The 19,992-nt window shown below is 50.2% G+C and overlaps 1 protein-coding gene across 8 annotated transcripts in view; it reads right to left on the bottom strand.

Moving 5' to 3' along the window:
- The window catches only part of LDLRAD3 (low density lipoprotein receptor class A domain containing 3), a 271,148-nt gene extending 253,974 nt beyond the window's left edge, over nt 1-17,174 (bottom strand). For 2 of the 8 annotated variants that reach the window (XM_070564803.1, XM_070564804.1), the window contains exon 1: nt 17,062-17,165. In XM_070564803.1, the coding sequence (XP_070420904.1) occupies nt 17,062-17,107 (46 nt within the window). In that variant the 5' untranslated portion in view covers nt 17,108-17,165. Of the gene's footprint in view, nt 1-12,190; nt 16,521-17,061 lie in introns of those variants that run through there. The other 6 variants (XM_070564810.1, XM_070564819.1, XM_070564812.1 and 3 more) reach the window with 5 other exon arrangements.
- Nucleotides 17,175-19,992: the final 2,818 nt, after the last annotated feature.

Below are 19,992 nucleotides of genomic sequence, written 5' to 3'. Positions count from 1 at the left end.
CTAAGGATGCTACAAGGCTGGCATTATCTGTATCCCTCTTTTACAGGTAAAGCGCCCCCCGAGGCACAGAGAGGCTCTGTAACTGGCTTAAGGTCACACAGCCAGGATCTGAACCCAGGTCATTTGATTCGAGAGCCGGCCTTCTGAGCCACCACTCCCCAGACCTTGATGTGGGTGTGGGGAGAAAGTGGCTCCCCACTGCTTGGCTGGTTTTCTCACAGTGGCACACCCTGAGTTCAGCAGTCTCAGCAGCCCTCAGAGTAAAACACCCCCCGGAACAGAGAAGCCTTATGGACGCTGGGCCACAGGAGCCGCCAGAATCCATGTAAACAGCAACCGGTCTACACCCCGGGAGAGTCAGACCCTGTCACTCGGCCCTGAGAACAGGAGTTCCGGGCCTGGACATTCTTGCCACACAAACCCTGGAACCACCGCCTCTTACCTGCACCTGGGCCGAATAGCCTCAGAGTCCTCCAGCCATATCCACTGGGGGCGGTCAGGGGCCACAGCCTCCCACACTCCCTCACTGGTAACTGGTGACACCACAACTACCACAGGTGCCGCTTTATGCCTTGGAGGAAACTAAGAACCCTTAAGTCCAAAGGCGGGAAGAAAGGTGGGGAAACAAGAGCTCCCTCGAGCCCCTCAGGGGAGCATCAATGGGGGGGTCCCCTGCAGAGGGAGCTCGCAGGGCCAGCCAGGTCGAAAACGCGCAGACCCTCTGGTCCAGCAGTTCTACTCAGGGAACATCATGGAGAAAGTGCCGCTCTCGTCCACAAGGGCCTTGGCTGCAGCGTGGCTGGCAGCGTGCCAACCTGAATGTCTGGTTCAGAGGCGAGTGAGGAAACTGGAGGACAGGCACACAACGCAACACCTGGCAGCAGGGAAACATACGCCTACATGCGGCAACACGGACAGACCTCAACACAGGAGAATAAGTGAAAAAAATGAGACGCCACAGTATACGCAGCATGATACCACTTATGCACGCTTTAAAACACTGGCAGGGGGCCAGCCCGTGGCCGAGTGGTTACGTTCACATGCTCCACTTTGGCAGCCAGGGGTTTGCCAGTTCGGATCCTGGTTGTGGACCTACACACTGCTCATGAAGCCACACTGAGGCGGTGTCCCACACAGAAGAACTAGAATGACCTACAACTAGAATACACAACCATGCGCTGGGGCTTTGGGGAGAAAAAAAAAAAAGAGAGAGGAAGATTGGCAACAGATGTTAGCTCAGAGCCAATCTTCCTCACCAAAACGCATACTTCAAAAAAAAAAAAACACTATGCTTTGGATACAGAAGCACAGAAAAGTGGTAAAAGATTAAAACATGAACAGAAAGGATATATGTGAACTTGACCTCTGGGTGGAAGAGAACAGAATGAGATGAGCTAAAGTCTTTGATAGTATCTAGAATACATTTTTTTGTTTAAAAAAAAAAATCAAAGTGGCGAATGTTAAAAATCCAATGATCTCTGTAACAGGTACACTACTATTTGTTATATTATTCTTGGTTCTTTTATGATGTTTAGAAGATTCCAGAATTTAAAGTAATTAAAAAGTACATATTTTAAAATACCCAGGTCACTCTTATAGTCACGTAGGTTTAACCACCACTCAAGTACAGGGAACGAGCATAAATAAACTGGAATACCACGTGTTACATCCCTCACGAATAAATGCTCGGTAAAGGTCGCCGTGAAGAAGTGAGATTATGGAATATTATTCAGCCATAAAAAAAGAAGGAAATCCTGCCATTTGCGACAACATGGATGGATCTCGAGGGCATTATGCTAAGAGAAGAAGTCAGACACAGAAAGACAAATACTGTACGATCTCACTTACATGTGGAGTCTGAAAAAAACTCAAACTCACAGAAATAGAGAAAAGACTGGTGGTTGCCAGAGGCAGAGTGGGGGGTGGAGAAATGGGTTAAGCTGCCCGAAGGCTGTTACAACAGTAACAAGTCCTGAGGATGTAAGCTACCAGACCGTGCCCACAGTCAACAACACTGTGCTGTACAGTGAAAGCTGCTAAGAGAGTAGATCTCAAAAGTTCCCATCACAAGAAAAAAATCTGTAACTATGGTGAGGGGATGGATGTTAACTAAACTTACAGCGTTGACCATTTTGCGATATGTACATATACCAAAGCAAAAAAAAAGAAGCGTGATTAATCCTGCGGCTGGAACTCAAATATGTGAGGACAGCTGTGGAGATGAGGACATTCACTAGCAGGTTCTGAAGGTGGATGGAGAGGAAGCCCGCTCTGAGAAACCACACAGACGCAGGCACAGCCTCAAGCAACAGTAAGCGCAGACGGCAACCAGGAGCACACACTGCAGACACAGGCTGCCCAGCTGGGGGAAGGGACCGACGAGCAGGGCACCAGCCCCTCTCAGTCCAGCCGGCCAGAATCAAGTGCTGAAAACCCGAGAAGGGATCACAGGGGCACCAACAGCATCCTCCAAGGAAGCCGGGGCAGGGGTTACCGGTGTCAGTTCGCCCCACTGGCAGGGGGAGGGGAGGACGGGGCCGGGAGGCTCGATGCTGCTGGCAGAGGCGGAGAGGGGCAAGGATGAAGGGTCCCCACTGCAGAGCCCTCTGATGCAGTGTCCACTCGGGTCTGCAAACGACACTAGAGCGGAGTGCACGGGGCCAGAGGAATCCAGAGGGTCTGTCCTCAAGTTTACTGACCTGGTGTGGCTGCAGCCTTCTTCCGTGCACAGCTGACACTCTCCCACCAAGCTGAGTGTGGGAGGGGCAGAGCGGCTCCCTCTCCCCCCACCCTTGAAAATCATGGCGTAAAATGGGGGAGGGCCGTTAATTTAGGAGAAGGGGTAGACCGAAGTGTCTGGCAGACAAGAAGGTCCAACACTAGGAAACAGGCTTTGGAACAAAAGCGACAGCAATGCCAGCGACCAGCTCAGGCACCCAGGGGCCTGAAGAACCAACAGAATTCAACACTTGACTTACACCAACTCTCCAGCTCTGGGTGAGTGGGGGCAACCAGGGCCAGACTTGACAGGACTTAGAAAAATGAAGAAATGCCACGTTGTGCCCCCAGCACCAAGGGACAATTTATAACACACATACACACACAACAAACTTGAATCATTCTATGTCATAAGAATTTTCACTCCAGGTAAGAACTACGCTTCCAGAGCATGGCCATCCAAGAGGACTTTCTGAGACAATGGGAATGTTCCACATCTGAGTTGTCCAATAAAGTAACCACCAGCCACACGGAGCTATGGGGCACCTGAATATGCCTCACGTGACAGAAGAATTCAGTTCTTATTTTATTTATTCTTAACTAATTTAAATGTAAGTAGCCCCACAGGACTGGTGGACATCCTGCTGGAGAGTCCAAGCCAACAGCATCCTTCCTACTGTCTGCATAGCAGCTGAGCACACCAACACGGTAACTCGTCCCACCACTGTAAACCAAGCGGCCACACATGTCCTCGTGGCTGAATCTTTGTACATATCTCAAACTAGTTAGGATAAAGTCCTAGAAGTGGAGTTGTGGACTCAATGGGTAACTAAGTTTCTAGGCTCTTCCTGCACATTAAGACTATCCACTTACAGCCACACAGATGTGAACAGCATTTTATCTATTACCAGCTATTTTCATATACATGATACTCCTTGCATCCTCACAACTACCAGGTAAAATGAGACGGGCAGGTCCTGTAGGGGAGGAAGACATTTCCTCTACCCGCCCTGGGTCCTTCTGGCTGGACAACAAATTAAATTCACATGAGACAGAATAACAGGAGAAAATCAAACAAAGATCTATAACACGTATACACGGGAGAGGCTCGCAACTCACCAAAATGGCGGAAGCTCTCTCCTTAAATACCACCCTCAGCTAAAGACAAAGGAGGATGTTGGGGGTGGGGGGAGTCACTTATGGGAGATTACCAGAAAAGCACAGTAAACAAGAGTCAGGTTATTATGCAGACTTGAGTCCTTGCCTTCCACATTGATAAGAGTTTCTAGAGATAAGGTCATCCCCCCTTCTTCCTGGTGCAGAGAGGGAGAGACCTTTACAGATGGAGATTTCCTCTACAATGTAAATGTCTCTTAACAAAGGGTAAGTACATTCTACTTTGCAGAGTTTCTTTCTTGTCTGCGGTTTTTAAAAGTAACCAGCCCCAAATAATCCTCGTGCCAAAGAGACATATCTTGGGATGGCCAATTCCAGTCCCCCACAGTACCATCAGCCCCGTGTGTAGACAAGGAAATAAGCTGTGTGAGAGCATACCACTGACTTGGTTGGGCTACATGGCTTTTATAGCCGACATCAAAGAATACCCCTAGCCATTCTGTGATGCTAGACCATTCGTTCTGCCAGATTAGTTTAACAAGGGAAAATGCTTATGCTATATTTACAAGTGAAAAAAAGCAGGATATGAAATTCTATTCCCAGTGTGAGCAAAATGATGTAAAATCAAAGAACACAAACCAATGTGTTAACAGTCTTCAGATCAGAACTGCAAATTATGTTTTTCTAAATTTTTGTCCAAATGTTTATAACAAACCTGAGTAATTATTTAAATAACATTTAGCGAGTAATTATAAAAGCTAAGGGCTTTAGATGCATCATCTCATCTAAAACATACCTCCATGGTAAGGACCATTATCATCCCTATTTACAGATGAAGACACAATGGGTTGGAAAAAGTTTCAGAAACCTGGCTGAGGTCAAGGCAGTAAGCTGGGATTTGAAGCCAGGTGGGCTCCCTGGAAAGCCTGTATTCTCAGCCACCACATCAGCGCTTCTCAAACTGTAATGTGCACAAGATCATCTGAGGATCTCGTTAAAACGCAGATTCTGATTCAGGTGATGTGATGCTGTCGGCCTGGAGACCACACTTTGAGTAGCAAAGCTCCACATCATAACCCCTATACTATAATGCTAAAGGAGAAAATCCCCTCTAGTCAACAAGGAAAATGTTTTCTAGTAATTCAAATAACATCAATGCTCGTTAACGTATAAAAGCAAAAATATACTTTCCCTCTTGAGAACTTTTGCAAAAAGCCTTCTTTCCTAGCCAGATGGCGGGCCCTCAACTGCTCTTGTAAATTCCCACTCGCAGACGCCCCCTGGGCAGCCAGTGGTGTCAGGCTCACTAAGCTTAATCAGCCTTCTCATCTCATTAGCAGGCAGGATTTCATCCTCAAAACACCCGTTAGCAAACACATCCACACACCTAGCTCCACACCCCTAGCGAGCAGGCGTATGGAGGAAACGCCCCTGGGGTGTCCCGAGGAACCGGTCAGTCCACCCACCACCCCCAGTGCAGACACCTAGCGCCAAATCCCCAGCACATTTTAGATCCAGCATTTCCCAATTCCCATAGACTTTTTCTTTGAAACATTAACATGTTGTATTCTCTAAATATTTTAACCTTCCAAAATTTGGCAAGCACTAGCTAATTTTATACTCAAAGAACCTTCAACACCTTTGAATTATGTTCCTAACTCTTGGTCTTTTTATGGGGATTATCAGACATGCCTTGTTCAATGGAGCTTTCGCCATTTGCAGTAAGTTACCTTGTTTATCTATCTTAATGCTATGAAACTACTTATCTGATACAACAAACCAGCCTTTGTATAGTAGATTTTATTCCCCTAACTTTTCATTCTATTTCTCTCTCTTGGTTTTTACTATATCTCCTATAATGAATAGGTGGGTGATTTTTAATTTCAATAACAGTGACACTTTGTTTTACATTCAGTCTTATAATTGATGTGTTTATATCACCCTCCATTTCCCTCTAAGATTATATTGAGGCCCTTCCTTCCTCAAGACATCTGTGTGATTTCAGTAGCCAATTTCTATTTCCTTTTAAATTAGACCAGAAGATAACCTTAAGTTTCCTACTATTTAACATTTGTAATGATATTTTATAAAACAGAACTGTTTTCCCTTTTTCCTCTCGGTAACTTCTCCCACTTATCAAGTACCTGCGTGACCTCCCGTCATACGGGAGTGAGATGTACATCAGTGCTCAGTGACATGTGACATTCTCCCACACCACACGCTAGTCTCGCAATGGATTGTCTGATTTAGCACCTGAGCTTAAAATCTCTCTCATCCATTTCCCTCTCAAAGCCCTCTGTCTCTTTGTCTTTTTGAAGCCAAAGCTCTCTCTGGTAAAGATCTCTGCGGGTCTTTGGTGATGAATGAGATTGTTCCAAAATCTGGAGGAGCAGAAACACTGTCACCGAGGGCAAAGCAGGCTTGGCCAGGTACATTTCACTCTGCCCTCAATTCCTTCTTTCTTCAATGGCCCAGTGACAAATCTGTGGCGATCACCTCCATTCCTTCTGGGCAACTTACAGGAAATCAAACTGTGTGACTCAGATGGCAGGCACTGACTCAGGTGCTGGAGTCTAACAGCAAATACGGTGGACATCAAAGAACAGGCCAGGCCCCATCCTGCCTCGTGGAACTTTAATCACACAAGAAAGGAAGATTCCTTTTTCTGTGGGACTGCGGCCAGCCACATTTTATGGGTACTTTCCAAAGATCCCGATATTGCCCCCTGAATGCTGGACAGCGTCCCTTTCCCTGAACGCGTACTCCAATTTCTGGCATCTCCATTTCTTCTGATACGCTTATTATTCAAAAACTGAACATCCTTACTATATTTTCATATTTCCTTAGCTTTTCTGTACTGTCATTACCATCTACTCAGGCAACAGAAACGAGCCTTGGGCATACGCTACAGCATCAGTGCTGCCCCGCACAGGTCCCACCAGGGCTCGCAGTCTCTCTCTAATATTTGTAAGGTTAGTTCCATCTTTCATTAACACAGACTATTCCTGACACAAGTTATTCCTTCCAGCCTTACGGCTTCTACAGTAGTGACCATCCACTCTTTCAGTCCTGCTTCCCCCGGTCCCCACCAGCTGGGATCACTCGTTACTATCGTACCTTTTTTTTTTTAAAGATTGGCCCTGAGCTAACATCTGTTGCCAATCTTCCTCTTTTTTTTTTTTCCTCCCCAAAGCCCCAGTGCATAGTTGTATCTTCTGGTTGTAAGTCCTTCTCGTTCCTCTATGTGAGTCCTCACCACAGCACGGCTACTGACAGACGAGTACTGTGGTTCCACGACCAGGAACCAAACCCGGGCTGCCAAAGTAGAACGCGCCGAACTTTAACCACTAAGCCATCAGGGCTGGCTCACTATCATACTTTTTAAGCAAACTTAGGTCAATATTTTTATAAAATCTGGTTTTGAAAACTCCCTATTCAGTGCTGTTCAGGTTTCTCTTAGCATCAACAGTTTTTTTTATAGCTTTGGATTTTTCTCTGATGAAACACCCTAGGTTGCTAATCACTCTTCCATCTTCCCAAAACTCCTCGTTTTATTTATATAACAAAAAACAAGTTAAATTTAGAACTTTCCAAACCAATTGAGAGGCTTTTTGTCAACTGACTGTGGAGTTACAAGTGTGACAAGGGTTCATTTTTCAGCCACGTCCAATTAGTTTAAAGAGAACACTGCTCTGATTCAAGGCTAAAAAGGGAGGAAAACGTCCCAGCGATGCCATCAAAGACAACACGCTCCTGATATCCCCGAAGTCAACCTCACTGGGCCTTAGAATAACGAGAAGGGATTTTTAATGCAACAAAATTAAACACCCTTTCTGTTTTCATTTCTCTCTGCCAACAGACACACAGGCGTCCCACGGGGAAGACTGGCACCTCGGGCGTGCAAGTCTTCTAAATCAACTTATTCATGAACTCCACGCCCCTCCAGCTGCTGAGGCCTGTTCCAGAGGGAGCTAAATGGCTGCCCTGCCTCTTGGCGGCCTCTCTTCCAGGCCAGAGACAACCCTCCACTTCACAATGCACTGTCTGTCAAAAATTACAGTCTGATACGGGCACCAGCAAATTCACGCAATTTACAGGCTCCTGGTATCATGAGGACTCATTAAAAGGAAAGACTGGTTTTCCTTCAGGAAAGAACTTGGAAGTGAGAGTCTGGAACTGGGAGGCTCACTCTGGTCCCCTACAGTGATAAACACTGCACAGACCTGAGGCATCGCCTCCTCACAGGGCACGACTGACCGCCCACAAGAGCCCCTTGGTTTGAGGGAACAGGATGCACCGAATTATTTCTGGCTTCCTTCTGGAGGAATATAGTAACACTTCACTTTTCACTAGAAGTAACATCAATGACCAGTTCAGAAGAAGTTCTCTCACAGGTGAACCACACAGGCTTGAGCCGAGGCTCAGAAAGTAAGAAAAACCTTAAATTTGTATTTTTATATGAGGCTTTATCATCTGCCGTATTATTTTTGTCTTAAAAATCTACTTCTACACTTTGAAATCAGCAAGCCCTTCTATTTGACACCTAGCACTTTTGAGGGAGGTACTGACCAAAAAGAAATTGCTTCCAGTTGGTATTCCAAGAAAATATTTCCATCCAAAGGGGAAAAAAAATTCCCCGTCATTAATATATTCAAGCAAGTCTCATGGTGCTGAAATAACTTGTTTATTGTTGTTATTGTTTCTTTTACTAAATCAAGCCTCTGCAAAGGCCAATTTAAATGCCTATCATGACATGTTCTCCCCATGGGGGATTGGCAGAATGTCTGTTTCAACCTGCCAAAGTCAGGCCACTTGAATAAAATCAATTCAGGATGCCCCCCAGTCCCACGGCCCTCGAAGAGACCATCCATCCAGCACAGTGAGCGGGAAGTCAAGACCGACATCACCACCCGAGGATGGAATTCTCCAGCACTAGCTGGGCCCTGCAATTCCTTCTTCCAACAAACACAGCCCTGGTGTCTGCTCCGTGCCAGAGCAGAGAGCCAGCACTGAGGAGCACGGGTCTAAGCGGTGCAGACCTACACGCTAACTCAGAAACCACCCCTTACCCGCTGAGCACTTGGGAAAAACACTTCGCCTTCTAGTTTCCTCATCTATAAAATGGCAGAGCACACTACCTACCTGAATAAACTGCTGTGAGAATGAAATAAGATTTATCAGCAGAGGAAGCATTAAATTACCGTACAGTCACGCGTTGCTTAACCACACGGGCACGTTCTGACAAATGTGGCCGTTCGGTGATTTCGTCATCGTGGGAAGATCACAGAGTGCACTCACACAAACCTGGATGGCACAGCCTACTGCACACCTAGGCTAGGTGGCCCTAATCCTACAGGACCGCCGTCATGAATGCTGTCCGTTGTTGACCGAAACGGAGTTATGTGAAGCATTTATATACACACACCGGAAGATGTTTTTAAAGCTACTTTTCAAAGAACGGGTAGATATACAAGAACTGAAAGAAAGATGGCCAAGACGACAGAAACCTTTGGTATTATAACATCTCCAAAATCAGGATGTGCCTAATTTATCTCTAATATTGTAACATCTCTGAAATCAAGCTGTGCCCAACAGCCAACAGCATCTTACGACAGCACAGGGCGGGCGGAAGCTGTGACGTACGGACCACTGACAGTGACGGGGTGAAGCCGGTCACTGCCGTTCACGTGTCACACTTCCATCCAGTTCTCCGCATCACTCGTCCTGCAGAGGTTGAATCCCCCTGCCATGTGGAATGCCTTTAAAAGACTGCATTAAAATTCTGCATCAAAATAAAAAATGATCGTGTACACAAAAAGGCAAGGAAACACACTGAAAATGTGATAATAGTGAAGCAAATATCTGTCACTGGAAGAATGACTGAATTCCCTATTTTCTTGCAAAGCAAGAGCCAAGCACTTTAAAGGACTTAAGAGAGGAAGATACTCAGAAACAGCTAAAACTACTGCATTTTGCTTCTGAGACAGAGGCAAGAGGCTGCCACTCACACATGGAGCAGCCAGAGGAGGGGAGTGAAAATACCAACAGTCTAAACCACAGGGGAGGCCAGGGAGACCATCACGCAGCTCCAAGTAGAAAGTGACAAAACACAGCATTTAAGTAAAAAACGCAAGTCAAAAAACTACAAATATACACAAGTACGAACTCATTAAACTATATACATGTGCCCGTGTGTGCACATGTGTGTGCATGTGTATAAATCCATATTTAGACTAAACTGACATATACCAGAGAGTTACCAGTAATTCATGAAAGGGTAAGAAATGTAAACGGGGGATAAAGGCAGATTTTAATGTTTTACTGAAATTACTTCTACTTTGTCTGAAATTTTTAGAGTGAGTATGTATTCAACGTATTATTTTTGTAATATTTTTCACTCAAGAAGATTGCAACCAAATTATACCTATACGGTCTTGGCATCCCGCCAGGTAGAGTAAATCTTCAAGAAGTTATTATTATGCTCCTAGACACCACAAAGGAAATAAGAAACATGACATACACATTCAATATATGAACCCAGCCCTCAAGGAGCTGACAATCTAGCAGGACCCGGGACTAAAATGCTAAGAGATACAGAGAGAGAGAGTATGACCATAAGATAAAGAAGGTTGCTGCCTACAAGCCACAGAAGAAAAGTCTTGCTTGAATCTCAGAGGCCTAGAGCCAAGAGTCTTCAAGCACCAACATGTGTACCCCGACATCTTGTCTGAAAAGCTAAAGCAGCAAGCGAGCACGTGTGTCGTCACCTCTGGAATCTGTTCAAGGACCCACCCCTTGAGCATCCCCAAAGACAGGGCAGCCGTGTTTGCCAAAGCCTGGGGATGGGCACGCGGTTGTGTCAGGAATGCCTCTGCCACACCACGGTCAGAAGTGCCTCTGCCCTTCCCAGATAACAAAGAAGGTGAACACCCCTTTCCATCACTGGATCCTTTGGTTCTTCAAGGGCAAAGAACAAGGTCCACGGAGCTTCGCAGGCCTGGAGCACAGCACGGTGCCTGGATGTGGCAGAGCCGGCACCGCGCTAATCAACAGCCGCACGAAGCCTTGAGAAGCGTGTTCTAGCTGCCCAAAGACAAAAGGGAAAGTAGTATTCGCAAGCTCGGGAAGCCAGGCTCCTCACTGGACCAGCTTTCTCAAGAGGGCTGACTTGGGACGCAGGGGCCTGGCCTGGGATAACGGGCACTTCTCCCCTTCAGGCCCAGCGCCCCCTCCACGGAACCTCCTTTCTTCCTGCAAGTTCAGGCACAAAAGAAGACGGCAGCAGACCACGTGGTCTGAAGAGAGGAGGAAGAAAGGACCTCAAGGAGGCTGGACACTGAAGAAAGGACGGCATCCAGTGTTCTAAAGCGACACAGAGCATCACTTGAAAAAGACTTCAGAAAGTATAAGATCAAAATTTCCCAAAAACCACCTTGCCGCTAGTATAATTTTCACCACCACCTGCAGGACAGAGCCAACACATAAAAGCCTTTTCATGGGGAGGGAGAAGGAATGACGGGAGGGAGGGGGAGCCGAGAAGAACAAGAACCTCTCTGCAGAGCGGAGGAACGGGGACTTCCAGGGTGACGACTTCCACACAGGACTGACTGCCAAGGCCAACAGTTCAGGCAGCATCTCCCTTAACCCTTCGGGCGGGGGCACCTCCCAAGGGCAACGGTTCAGGGGACCGCGCAGCTTCTGGTGTCACCTGCCCCCTGCCTTTCACCTGCTTCCTCAGCAGGTCTCTCCCAAAGGAACCAAATCTACAACCCAAAAGTCCCCAAGTTTTCACGATGGCATAAGGGGGGAAGTGAGAGGGAAGGGGTCAGAGCTGAGGGCATTTCTAGCTGAGAATCTCCGTTCATACTGAACTCGTGGGGCTGCAGAAACACAGAGCAGAACCCGGATATTAAAAACCCCTTGGGGGGAGGACGCCATCGGGACCCGCAGCATCCAGAAGACACTTTTAGGATGAGCAGTAGTGATGCTCCAGATGTATGGCAAGGGGGCTTGCTCACACTAGACCAGGGGTTCTCCACCGGGGTTGATTCTGTCCCCAGAGGACATCTGGTAACATCCAGAGACATTTTCGGTTGTCACAACCGGAGGAGGTGGGGAGGAGGGGGATGCTACTGGGAGCTAGGACCAGTGATGCTGCTAAATCTCCCACAAGGCACAGGGCAGCCCCCCCCACAAAAAAAGAACGATCCAGCCCAAAACGCGAATAGCACCGGGGTTGAGGAACCCTGCGCTAGACCTACCCCGACCCTGCCGCCATCTCCAGAAACCCTAACAGCCCTACCTGAAATAAACACTCGCCATCCCTCTGACCAAGCGGTCACCAAAGGCCACTTACTGGGACAAGCAACATCAAAGATGGAGCGAACGATGTAACGAGCAAATGCTGCATCTTCCAAGCAGCTGGCCGCTCTCCCAGCACGCGTCTGTAAGGGTGTGCCTCAGCATCCAGGACATTAGGTTCTCCTACAGCATTACAATGGAAGAAAGGCATGCACACGCACGTACAGGCACACACACAGAGGAATGTCCATCCTAAAAATCTCCCTGGTCATCACGTAGAGGCACTGGCAGCAAAAGCTGCCTGGTTAGGATAGTCCAAGCATTTCCAAAATACTCCAAAGACAGAAAAAAAAGCGGGAAAGACAACAAACAAGAAAAGCCCACAACCAAAAACAAAGCTCCCCTGAGGCCTATCTCAGCTAAAATGCTCCATCACCCTAAGCTGCACCCGGGGCATGTAGTATCTTTTATTTTTTTAATTGTAAAATACAACAAACATATAAGAAAAGGGAAAGGTACAAATACAGAGCTTGACGAACGAAAACAAATCCCCATGTAGCTATGCCCCAGGTCAAGAAGCGGACCCAAGGCCTGTGGTATCTTTCTGCCACACGTGCCCCCTCCAGGCACACAGTGTAACCACCGGCCCCCAGGACCCATCTTATCAACAGAGTAATCATGAGTTGTCGGCCGGCCTGGTGGCTCAGCAGTTAAGTTCCCACGTTCTGCTTCAGCGGCCCGGGGTTTGCTGGTTCGGATCCTGGGTGTGGACATGGCACCGCTCATCAAGCCACGCTGTGGCAGGCGTCCCACATGTAAAACAGAGGAGGACTGGCAGTGGATGTTAGCTCGGGACTAATCTTCCTTAAAAAAAAAAAAAAGTTGTCATTCAGGAAGTGAGACCCCTTGTCCAGTTCAGGCCAGCCAAGACCACCAGCCCCTCAACTGGGCCTGCGCAAATGCTGGACAGGTGACCTTTCTGGCATCAAGGAGCTGGAAACCCCACCCTCAGAGGACGGGAATGCCGCCATTTGTGAACACGCGTCCCAGCAGAGGCACGAAGCTTGACTAGGCTTGCGCAGATCACCAATCCCCTTACCTCTGCTGACCGCCAACCATCCATCCACTTCAGCCGCCCTGCCCTTCATCCCACAAACCACGCCCAGGCCCTGGACCAGGAGACGTATCGGAAGGCACACACCCCGGCTCCCCGCAGGCCGTCTCCCAAAATAAAGCGACATTTCTTTTCCCAAAAGCCGACGGCGCAATAACTGGCTTGTTGCATGCGCATCGGGCCGGAGAGCCCCAGTGCAGTGTGGTAACAACAGCACAAAGACTGGTGCTATTTTGAAAACTTCCAACTTTCCTCAAGGACTGAGACTTATTTTATGCATTTACCATGAACACGAACTGCGGGGTAGTTCAGAGCAGCGAGCACACAGTGAGCAGATCTGGGAAGAGGGGCTGCTCACAGAAACCAGCTCTCAGACTCTTAACTCACAGAAGCACCTCGGGGGTAAGACACTGGCGCACCGAGCCGGGTGCCTGGAAACTCGGAAAAGCCCAGGTTGGGGGCCAAGAGAAACTGGGTTAGAATCCAGGCCTCAGTCCTCACTCTGGGGGCCGGCCCACTGGCAGAGTGGTTAAGTTCACACGTTCCGCTTCAGCAGCCCAGGGTTTGCTGGTTCGGATCCCGGGCACGGACCTATGCACCACTTATCAAGCCATGCTGTGGCAGGTGTCCCACATACAAAATAGAGGAAGATGGGCACAGATGTTAGCTCAGGGCCAATCTTCCTCAGCAAAAAAAAAACCTAGAAACAAGGGCTCACTCTGGCACCCTGGGTATGGATGATCTCTAGTGAACCAGAAAATGGCTTCCTGTCACACGCTATCGTTGGAAAGCTTCGACAAGATCACGTGTTTAAAGTGCGAGCAGAGTGTCTCAGACATAAGATGCTCCGCAAATGCTGCCTCCTGTCCTCCTCCTGTCCCTGCGAACAGGCAGCTGGCAAAGGCCAGGTCTCTCATAAGAGATTACCTGATGGCAAACTTCCCAATGCCCCAATCCTCTAAAGTGTTTCACCAAGAGGACGATACAAGCCCACTTTCAAACTACCCTGGTGACTTTGGCAAAAAGGTGTCCCAACCAGCCCTGCAGCCCTGCCCTCCCCTGCTCGCACGCCCACTCCACCCCTCTTCCCCCAAGGTAAATGGCTGCCGGGCAGTCAGGAAACACCACCGCACACCCCAGTGGGGAGCCTTCGTGGCATCTCTTTGAAGATGAGAAGCAACAAGGTGTGTTTATTTGTACTTCCCTGCACACAGTCTCATCTACCCCGGTGGGGCGGCGCGAAGCCGCTAAGCTAGTTAAAAAATAATAATAAAATCTACCTGCTCGCACCATCAGGCAGGAGAAGAGGTGGACAGCCACACTGCTGGGAGCACACGGGGAGAATGCAGCCTCTCCCCTGTTGGGAGGAGAACGTCAGGCAGTCCCGGCCAGGTCAGCCCGCGAGGAGGCGAGCAGACTGACCACCGTGGGGCCCCGGCCGCCACGAGCCCCGGCCCGGTGCACCACCTGCACGCTGACACCCACCCAGGCCACCGGCGAAGGACACATGGACAGCGGACGGCCGACATCTCTCTCGCTGGATACATTACAACATAATAACAGCCAAAACCAATGCTTCGCTTCCCTAACACAAACAATAAAAACAACGGGAAAAAACATACACGAAGGTGTCTGAGAAGGTTCCTGAACAACAGAGGCCTCAAATTGCTCTGGGAAAGTCATGGCCTCCCAGCCCTACAAAGACCTGGAAAGCAGCCTAGGGCTCAGCTCACCTGCAGGTCTGCACAGACTACCAGAGGCAGACAGGAGCCCAAGCGCTGCCTCTGATAACCTCCCAATGCATTAACTTCCCAGAAGAGGATTGAGGTGTAGGATATGGGATAGAAGGGTGGCATCTCCGGTCCCACTCTGAACCCCAAAACAAACCATGCAGGCTTCTCTAGGGGCTGGAGCCCAGGGGCACCAGGGCGGATCAGGAAAAATGACCAGCTCCGTCTCTGCTAACGCGTCAGGTCAGAGTGGAATCCCTGCTAAAAGGATGTTTAACCTACCAGGAAAACGCACACACCCCAACCTGCCCAGAGCTGTCTAGACCAGCAGCTCTACACGTGGCTCAAAGCCACACAGGCTCCGTGACCACAGACAACGGTCCCTAGACCCCCAATCTCTCCCTCCCCACTATGGCCATTTTACTTCTTTTAGCCGTATTTTATAGGTACACACATATTAAATAACCAGCACTGACCAGAGGACAAGATTAACTTCACAGCTGCTTAACCTTACAGCTGTTTTCACAGAAATCGAGACTCAACCAAAGCCAAGCAGTACCACCCGGGAGACGCAAAAACTAAGTTCCCGCTGAGCACAAGCAGCTCCCCGAAGACACCCAGGACAGCCGGCGTCCAGGCTGTCCTACTTCGGTGTCAACATGGGACATGCCACGGCTACGCAGAGGGAGAGCGTGAGTCTAGGCGGGTCTTCGTGTCCGAGATGCCCTGGAAACCTGCCGTTCTGACAGATTCCAAAGGATCCTCGCACCTCCCCACGGCTGCCAGTGCCCCCAGGGAACTCTCTCCCTGGGGTGGCCCAGGAGTTGAGTGGAAACAGGGCATTCTGACCGGGACCCGGCTAAATTCCACAGCAGCCACCAGCACTCCACCCTCACTGGAAGCCACAGCAAACCCACAGACATCCCGAGGAGTCTCGGAGGAGCCGGGGTGATGTCATAGGTCTGAAAGGTGGGGAAGGCTGCCCAGTGGACTCTGTGGACGGTGAGGACCAGAGACTTCAAGGAAGGAGGGAGATTTCTTCCCACTCGGACACCTCTCCTGGAGAGGCAGGTCAGAATGAAGTGAGCCTCAACTTCCCCAACAAACACACCACCCACAACACCTCCACAGCAAGCAGCTAGAAGCAGCCCGGAAAATCGGGCACAAATTAGATACGTGGGTGGCACCAACGTCAAGGTAAGCAAGCTCCTGCGGAAGAAAGCTCCCTGGGCCCGTCACCCACTTTCTGGGCATCAGCTGCCCAGAAATAAACATCAGGGGCAGGCGAGGAAGGGCAGCTGACAGCTGTGGCGGCGGGCAGCGCCAGAGGAGGAAGGGCTCCCGGGCTGGAATTCGGAGCGTGCCCACATCAGCAGAAAAGTTCCCGGGAACTGCACGCTGGCTGGGAGGGAAAGAGGCGTGCTGCTCCTCGGGACCTCAGCATGCACACGCCGCGGTGGTTCCAGGGGCCGCCGGACGGAGCCCGGGCCCTCTCCCAGGGCGCCTCGCCAGACAGGACGCCCACTGAGGGGCGAGTGGGGCTGCACAGAGGACAAATAAATGTTTTGCTCCCAGGATCAGGGCGAAAGATTAGTAATTCCCAGATCCGGCCCTGCTTCATTTCTGTTTGCCCAAAACAAACACAGTCCCAGGAAGGAGTGGAAAGAAGCGGCGACACTACAGTCCAGGTGGGGAAACTGAGGCACCGGGGGGCACGCAAGACACCCGGGAAGAGGCCCCAGCGCAGCAAGGCGCACTTGGGCGTCCGGGATGGTGGGAGCAGGGAAGCGCTCTCTCCAGTCCCCTCCCCTCCTCCTTCCCCCAACCCACAGACACACGCACCCCCGCGAGCTACGCCCCGCCGGACCGCGGCCGGGCCCCCAGAAGCCGGCTGCACACAAAGCCCCGCCCGCGCCCCAGTTCGCCGCCGGCCCGGCGCGCACGCCCACACAATAGGACGGCGCACACCCGCCGCGGCCCCTCGCCGGCCGGCCGCCCGGGCCGGGGCCGCCCCCGCGCGCGCACGCCCGCCCGCCCGCCCGCGCCGCGGCCCTGGGGTCCCCGCAGCCCGCGCCCACTCACCCGCCGCGCTGCCCAGCAGCAGGCACAACGGCCCCAGCAGCCACATGGCGCGGCCGCCGCTCGCTGCCGGCGCCGCTGCCGGCGCCGCGGCCCACGCCGCCCCGCCCCTCGCCGCGCCCCGCCCCTCGCCGCGCCCCGCCCCTCGCCGCGCCCCGCCCCTCGCCGCGCCCCGCCCCTCGCCGCGCCCCGCCCCTCGCCCGCCCGCCCCGCCCCGGCCCGCCCCGCCCCGGCCCGCCGCGCCCGCGCCCTGGCCCCGGGTCCCGGGGCTGCAAGCACCGCGGAGCAGCGCGCGCAGTGTCCTCCGCCTCCCCCTCTCCCCTTCCCTCCTCCATCCTCCGAGGGTGCGGCGCCCTCCGCCTCCCCAGACCCACACTTGAGTTCTGGACCCAACTTCAAAATGACTTTTCTCCGGGGAGGCAGAGGAGAAGTTGGAAGAAGGGACCAAATAGTATGAGAAAAGATGCATTTTGTTTTTTGTAGCGAGAGCGGAATACGACCAGTATTTCTCAGGCTTTAAGACGCGTCCCACACAGTTGGGGATCGTGTTAAGGCGCCGTGCCTGGCTCAGCAGGTCTGGGGTGGGGCCTAGGATTCTGCTGGGCTAACAAGCTTTTAGGTGATTGGGAGGCTGATGGTCCGTGAACCACACGTGGAACACGGAGGCTCACACCTTCCAGTGAGTTATGTCATCTGGATCTTGGCTGCCTAGACCAGTGGGACTTTGGGGCCCCAGTTTGCAAAAAAGGAAAGTAATGTGAAGGCAGACGCCCAAATGTAGAAAGAACAGCTGCTCCAGTGCAGTCCGGGCTCCAAGACAGCCCCGGTGAGAATTCCCGAAGGCTTTAGATGCTGGAAGAACAGAGTGACACTTTTGTACTCCACTCTCCACCCCCCCCCCCGCCCCAAAAAAAGACGAAAGCGAAAAACTAATGCAAATAATCGCCAAAAGCCGGAAGGAACTCATATGCTCCTCAACTGGTGAATAGATAAACAAATGGTGTTTTACCGTTTAATGCAACGCCATAAATGAATCTCAAAAGCGTGCTGAGAATACAGCCCCAAAGGGTGCATTCTGTATGATTCCACTTACAGGACGTGAGGGGGAGGAGGGAAGCAAACTATAGCGACCAAAATCAGATCTGTAGTTATCAGGGTCTGGGCCTGGGGGAGACAGACGAGTGCAAAGGGGCACAAGGGACATTTGGGGGCAGTGGGACGGTTCTGCAGCTTGATTATGGCAGTGGTTACACAAAACTCTATGCACTGTCCAAGCGGAAAGAACTGCATCCTGAACGCCCGCATCTAAAGAGGGCGAGGTTTGGTATAGCATATGCAGTGTACCTGTTTGCAGGAGTAGGGAGGATGTGGGAGCCGGGGCTGTTTGAGAAGAAGGCTGCAGGGATGCAAGAATCACATCTGAGATGCAATGGAGGTGACCTCAAGGATGCTCAGAGTCAATGACTTTGCTGTTTAATTGTCTGCTGGCGTCTGGAAACATGACGGGTAAAGTGGATCAGGTCTGAATTTAAAAATACCAACGACAGTTCAAGGTAATGAAAAAAATGTGATGGAGGGAAGTTTAGCAAGTTCCATATTACAAGGTAGTTTGTCAAGTATGGAAAACATCAGTAAATTCTCCAAAAGATTTAGCATTCAGGGATTTTTATCCTGGGATCCGTGACTATGAGAGAGACCACCCCATGGGCTTCAGGGAGTTTTAAAGCCCCTAAAATTTTTTGTAATGTTTCAGGTGTTTGTGAATGTGTACACTTTTCCAGAAAACATGGAGGGAGGCCCCTGGCCTTTGATCATGATACCTAAGAAAGCAAGTAATTTCTCCCGCAGCTGCTCACTTGCCTCCAAACATTAGGAATATGGAAGGACAACATGGTCCTGACCCAGTGCTGTGGTTCTTGTTTCCTTGGGTTCCTTTGGGCACAGGAACCTCAACTCTGGGAATGATTTAGTGGGCTAGCTTACTCTCCACATGTCTCTTTTTCTCACGCGCACACACGTGCTTCTTTTAAATATATTAATGTCTTTGACATCATTTGGACAAATGTGAAATCCCATTTAAGTTCAATTGTTGTTTTTGTATTTATGCTGAATCTCTCTCAGCCTCCTCACCGTGTGAGCCAGGCAGGAGGTGAAACCATTCTTTATGCTGTATTGCTCTGCTCTTTCCCAGTTCTTGAGAATTCCGTCAAAAACACAGGACACTCAGTTTCTGGAAAATGTGGTACGTTCCACTGCTGGTCGTTCAGGCCTCAGGGAGCCAGTCACAAGTCTTTTTTGCAGTTGGTTTAATAAGAATTAAAACCAGAGAGCTTTATGTCTCTTGTTTACCAAGAATGAGACACTCGGACTTCAGATGTGTGCTCTGACATGGCTTCACATTGCTAGAGGCAGGAAGAAAGGATTTCTGTCTCCCTGTGGTCTTTGGTATAATGCTCTGTAGTTCCTGTGTATTTTCTCGTTTATTCCTCACACCGGGTGAAATAGCACAAGCTCGACTTGAGCGCAGGTCTATCTGAGATGGACTCCAGTGCTTTTTTCGCTTGCCACACAGTAGCTCTGTGACCTTGAGCAAGTTATTAGCCTCTCTGAGCCTTAGTTTCCTTATCAGTAAAATGAGGATAAAAAGAGCACCTGGATCTTAGAGTTGCTGCAGGATTCAATGAGATAATGTACGTGAAGTCTTTGGCACAGTATCTTGCACATGGCAATTGCTCAAGAAAAAGGAGCTATGGTTGTGGCTGTGGTTGGTACCAAAAGGCAGCTGCTGTGGTCGCCAGTCTCCAAGATGGCTCTCAAAGATCCTTGCCTCTGGTCTCCATGCTCTTGTGTCGGCCCCTCCCACACTGAATGGGGCCAACCTGTGTGAACAAGGGATATTATGAAAATGACATTGGGTGACTTCCGAGGCTGGGT

The sequence above is a fragment of the Equus przewalskii genome, chromosome 11, assembly GCF_037783145.1.
Source record: "Equus przewalskii isolate Varuska chromosome 11, EquPr2, whole genome shotgun sequence".
NCBI lineage: Eukaryota > Metazoa > Chordata > Mammalia > Perissodactyla > Equidae > Equus > Equus przewalskii.
This window is presented reverse-complemented; position numbering and strand designations above follow the sequence as displayed.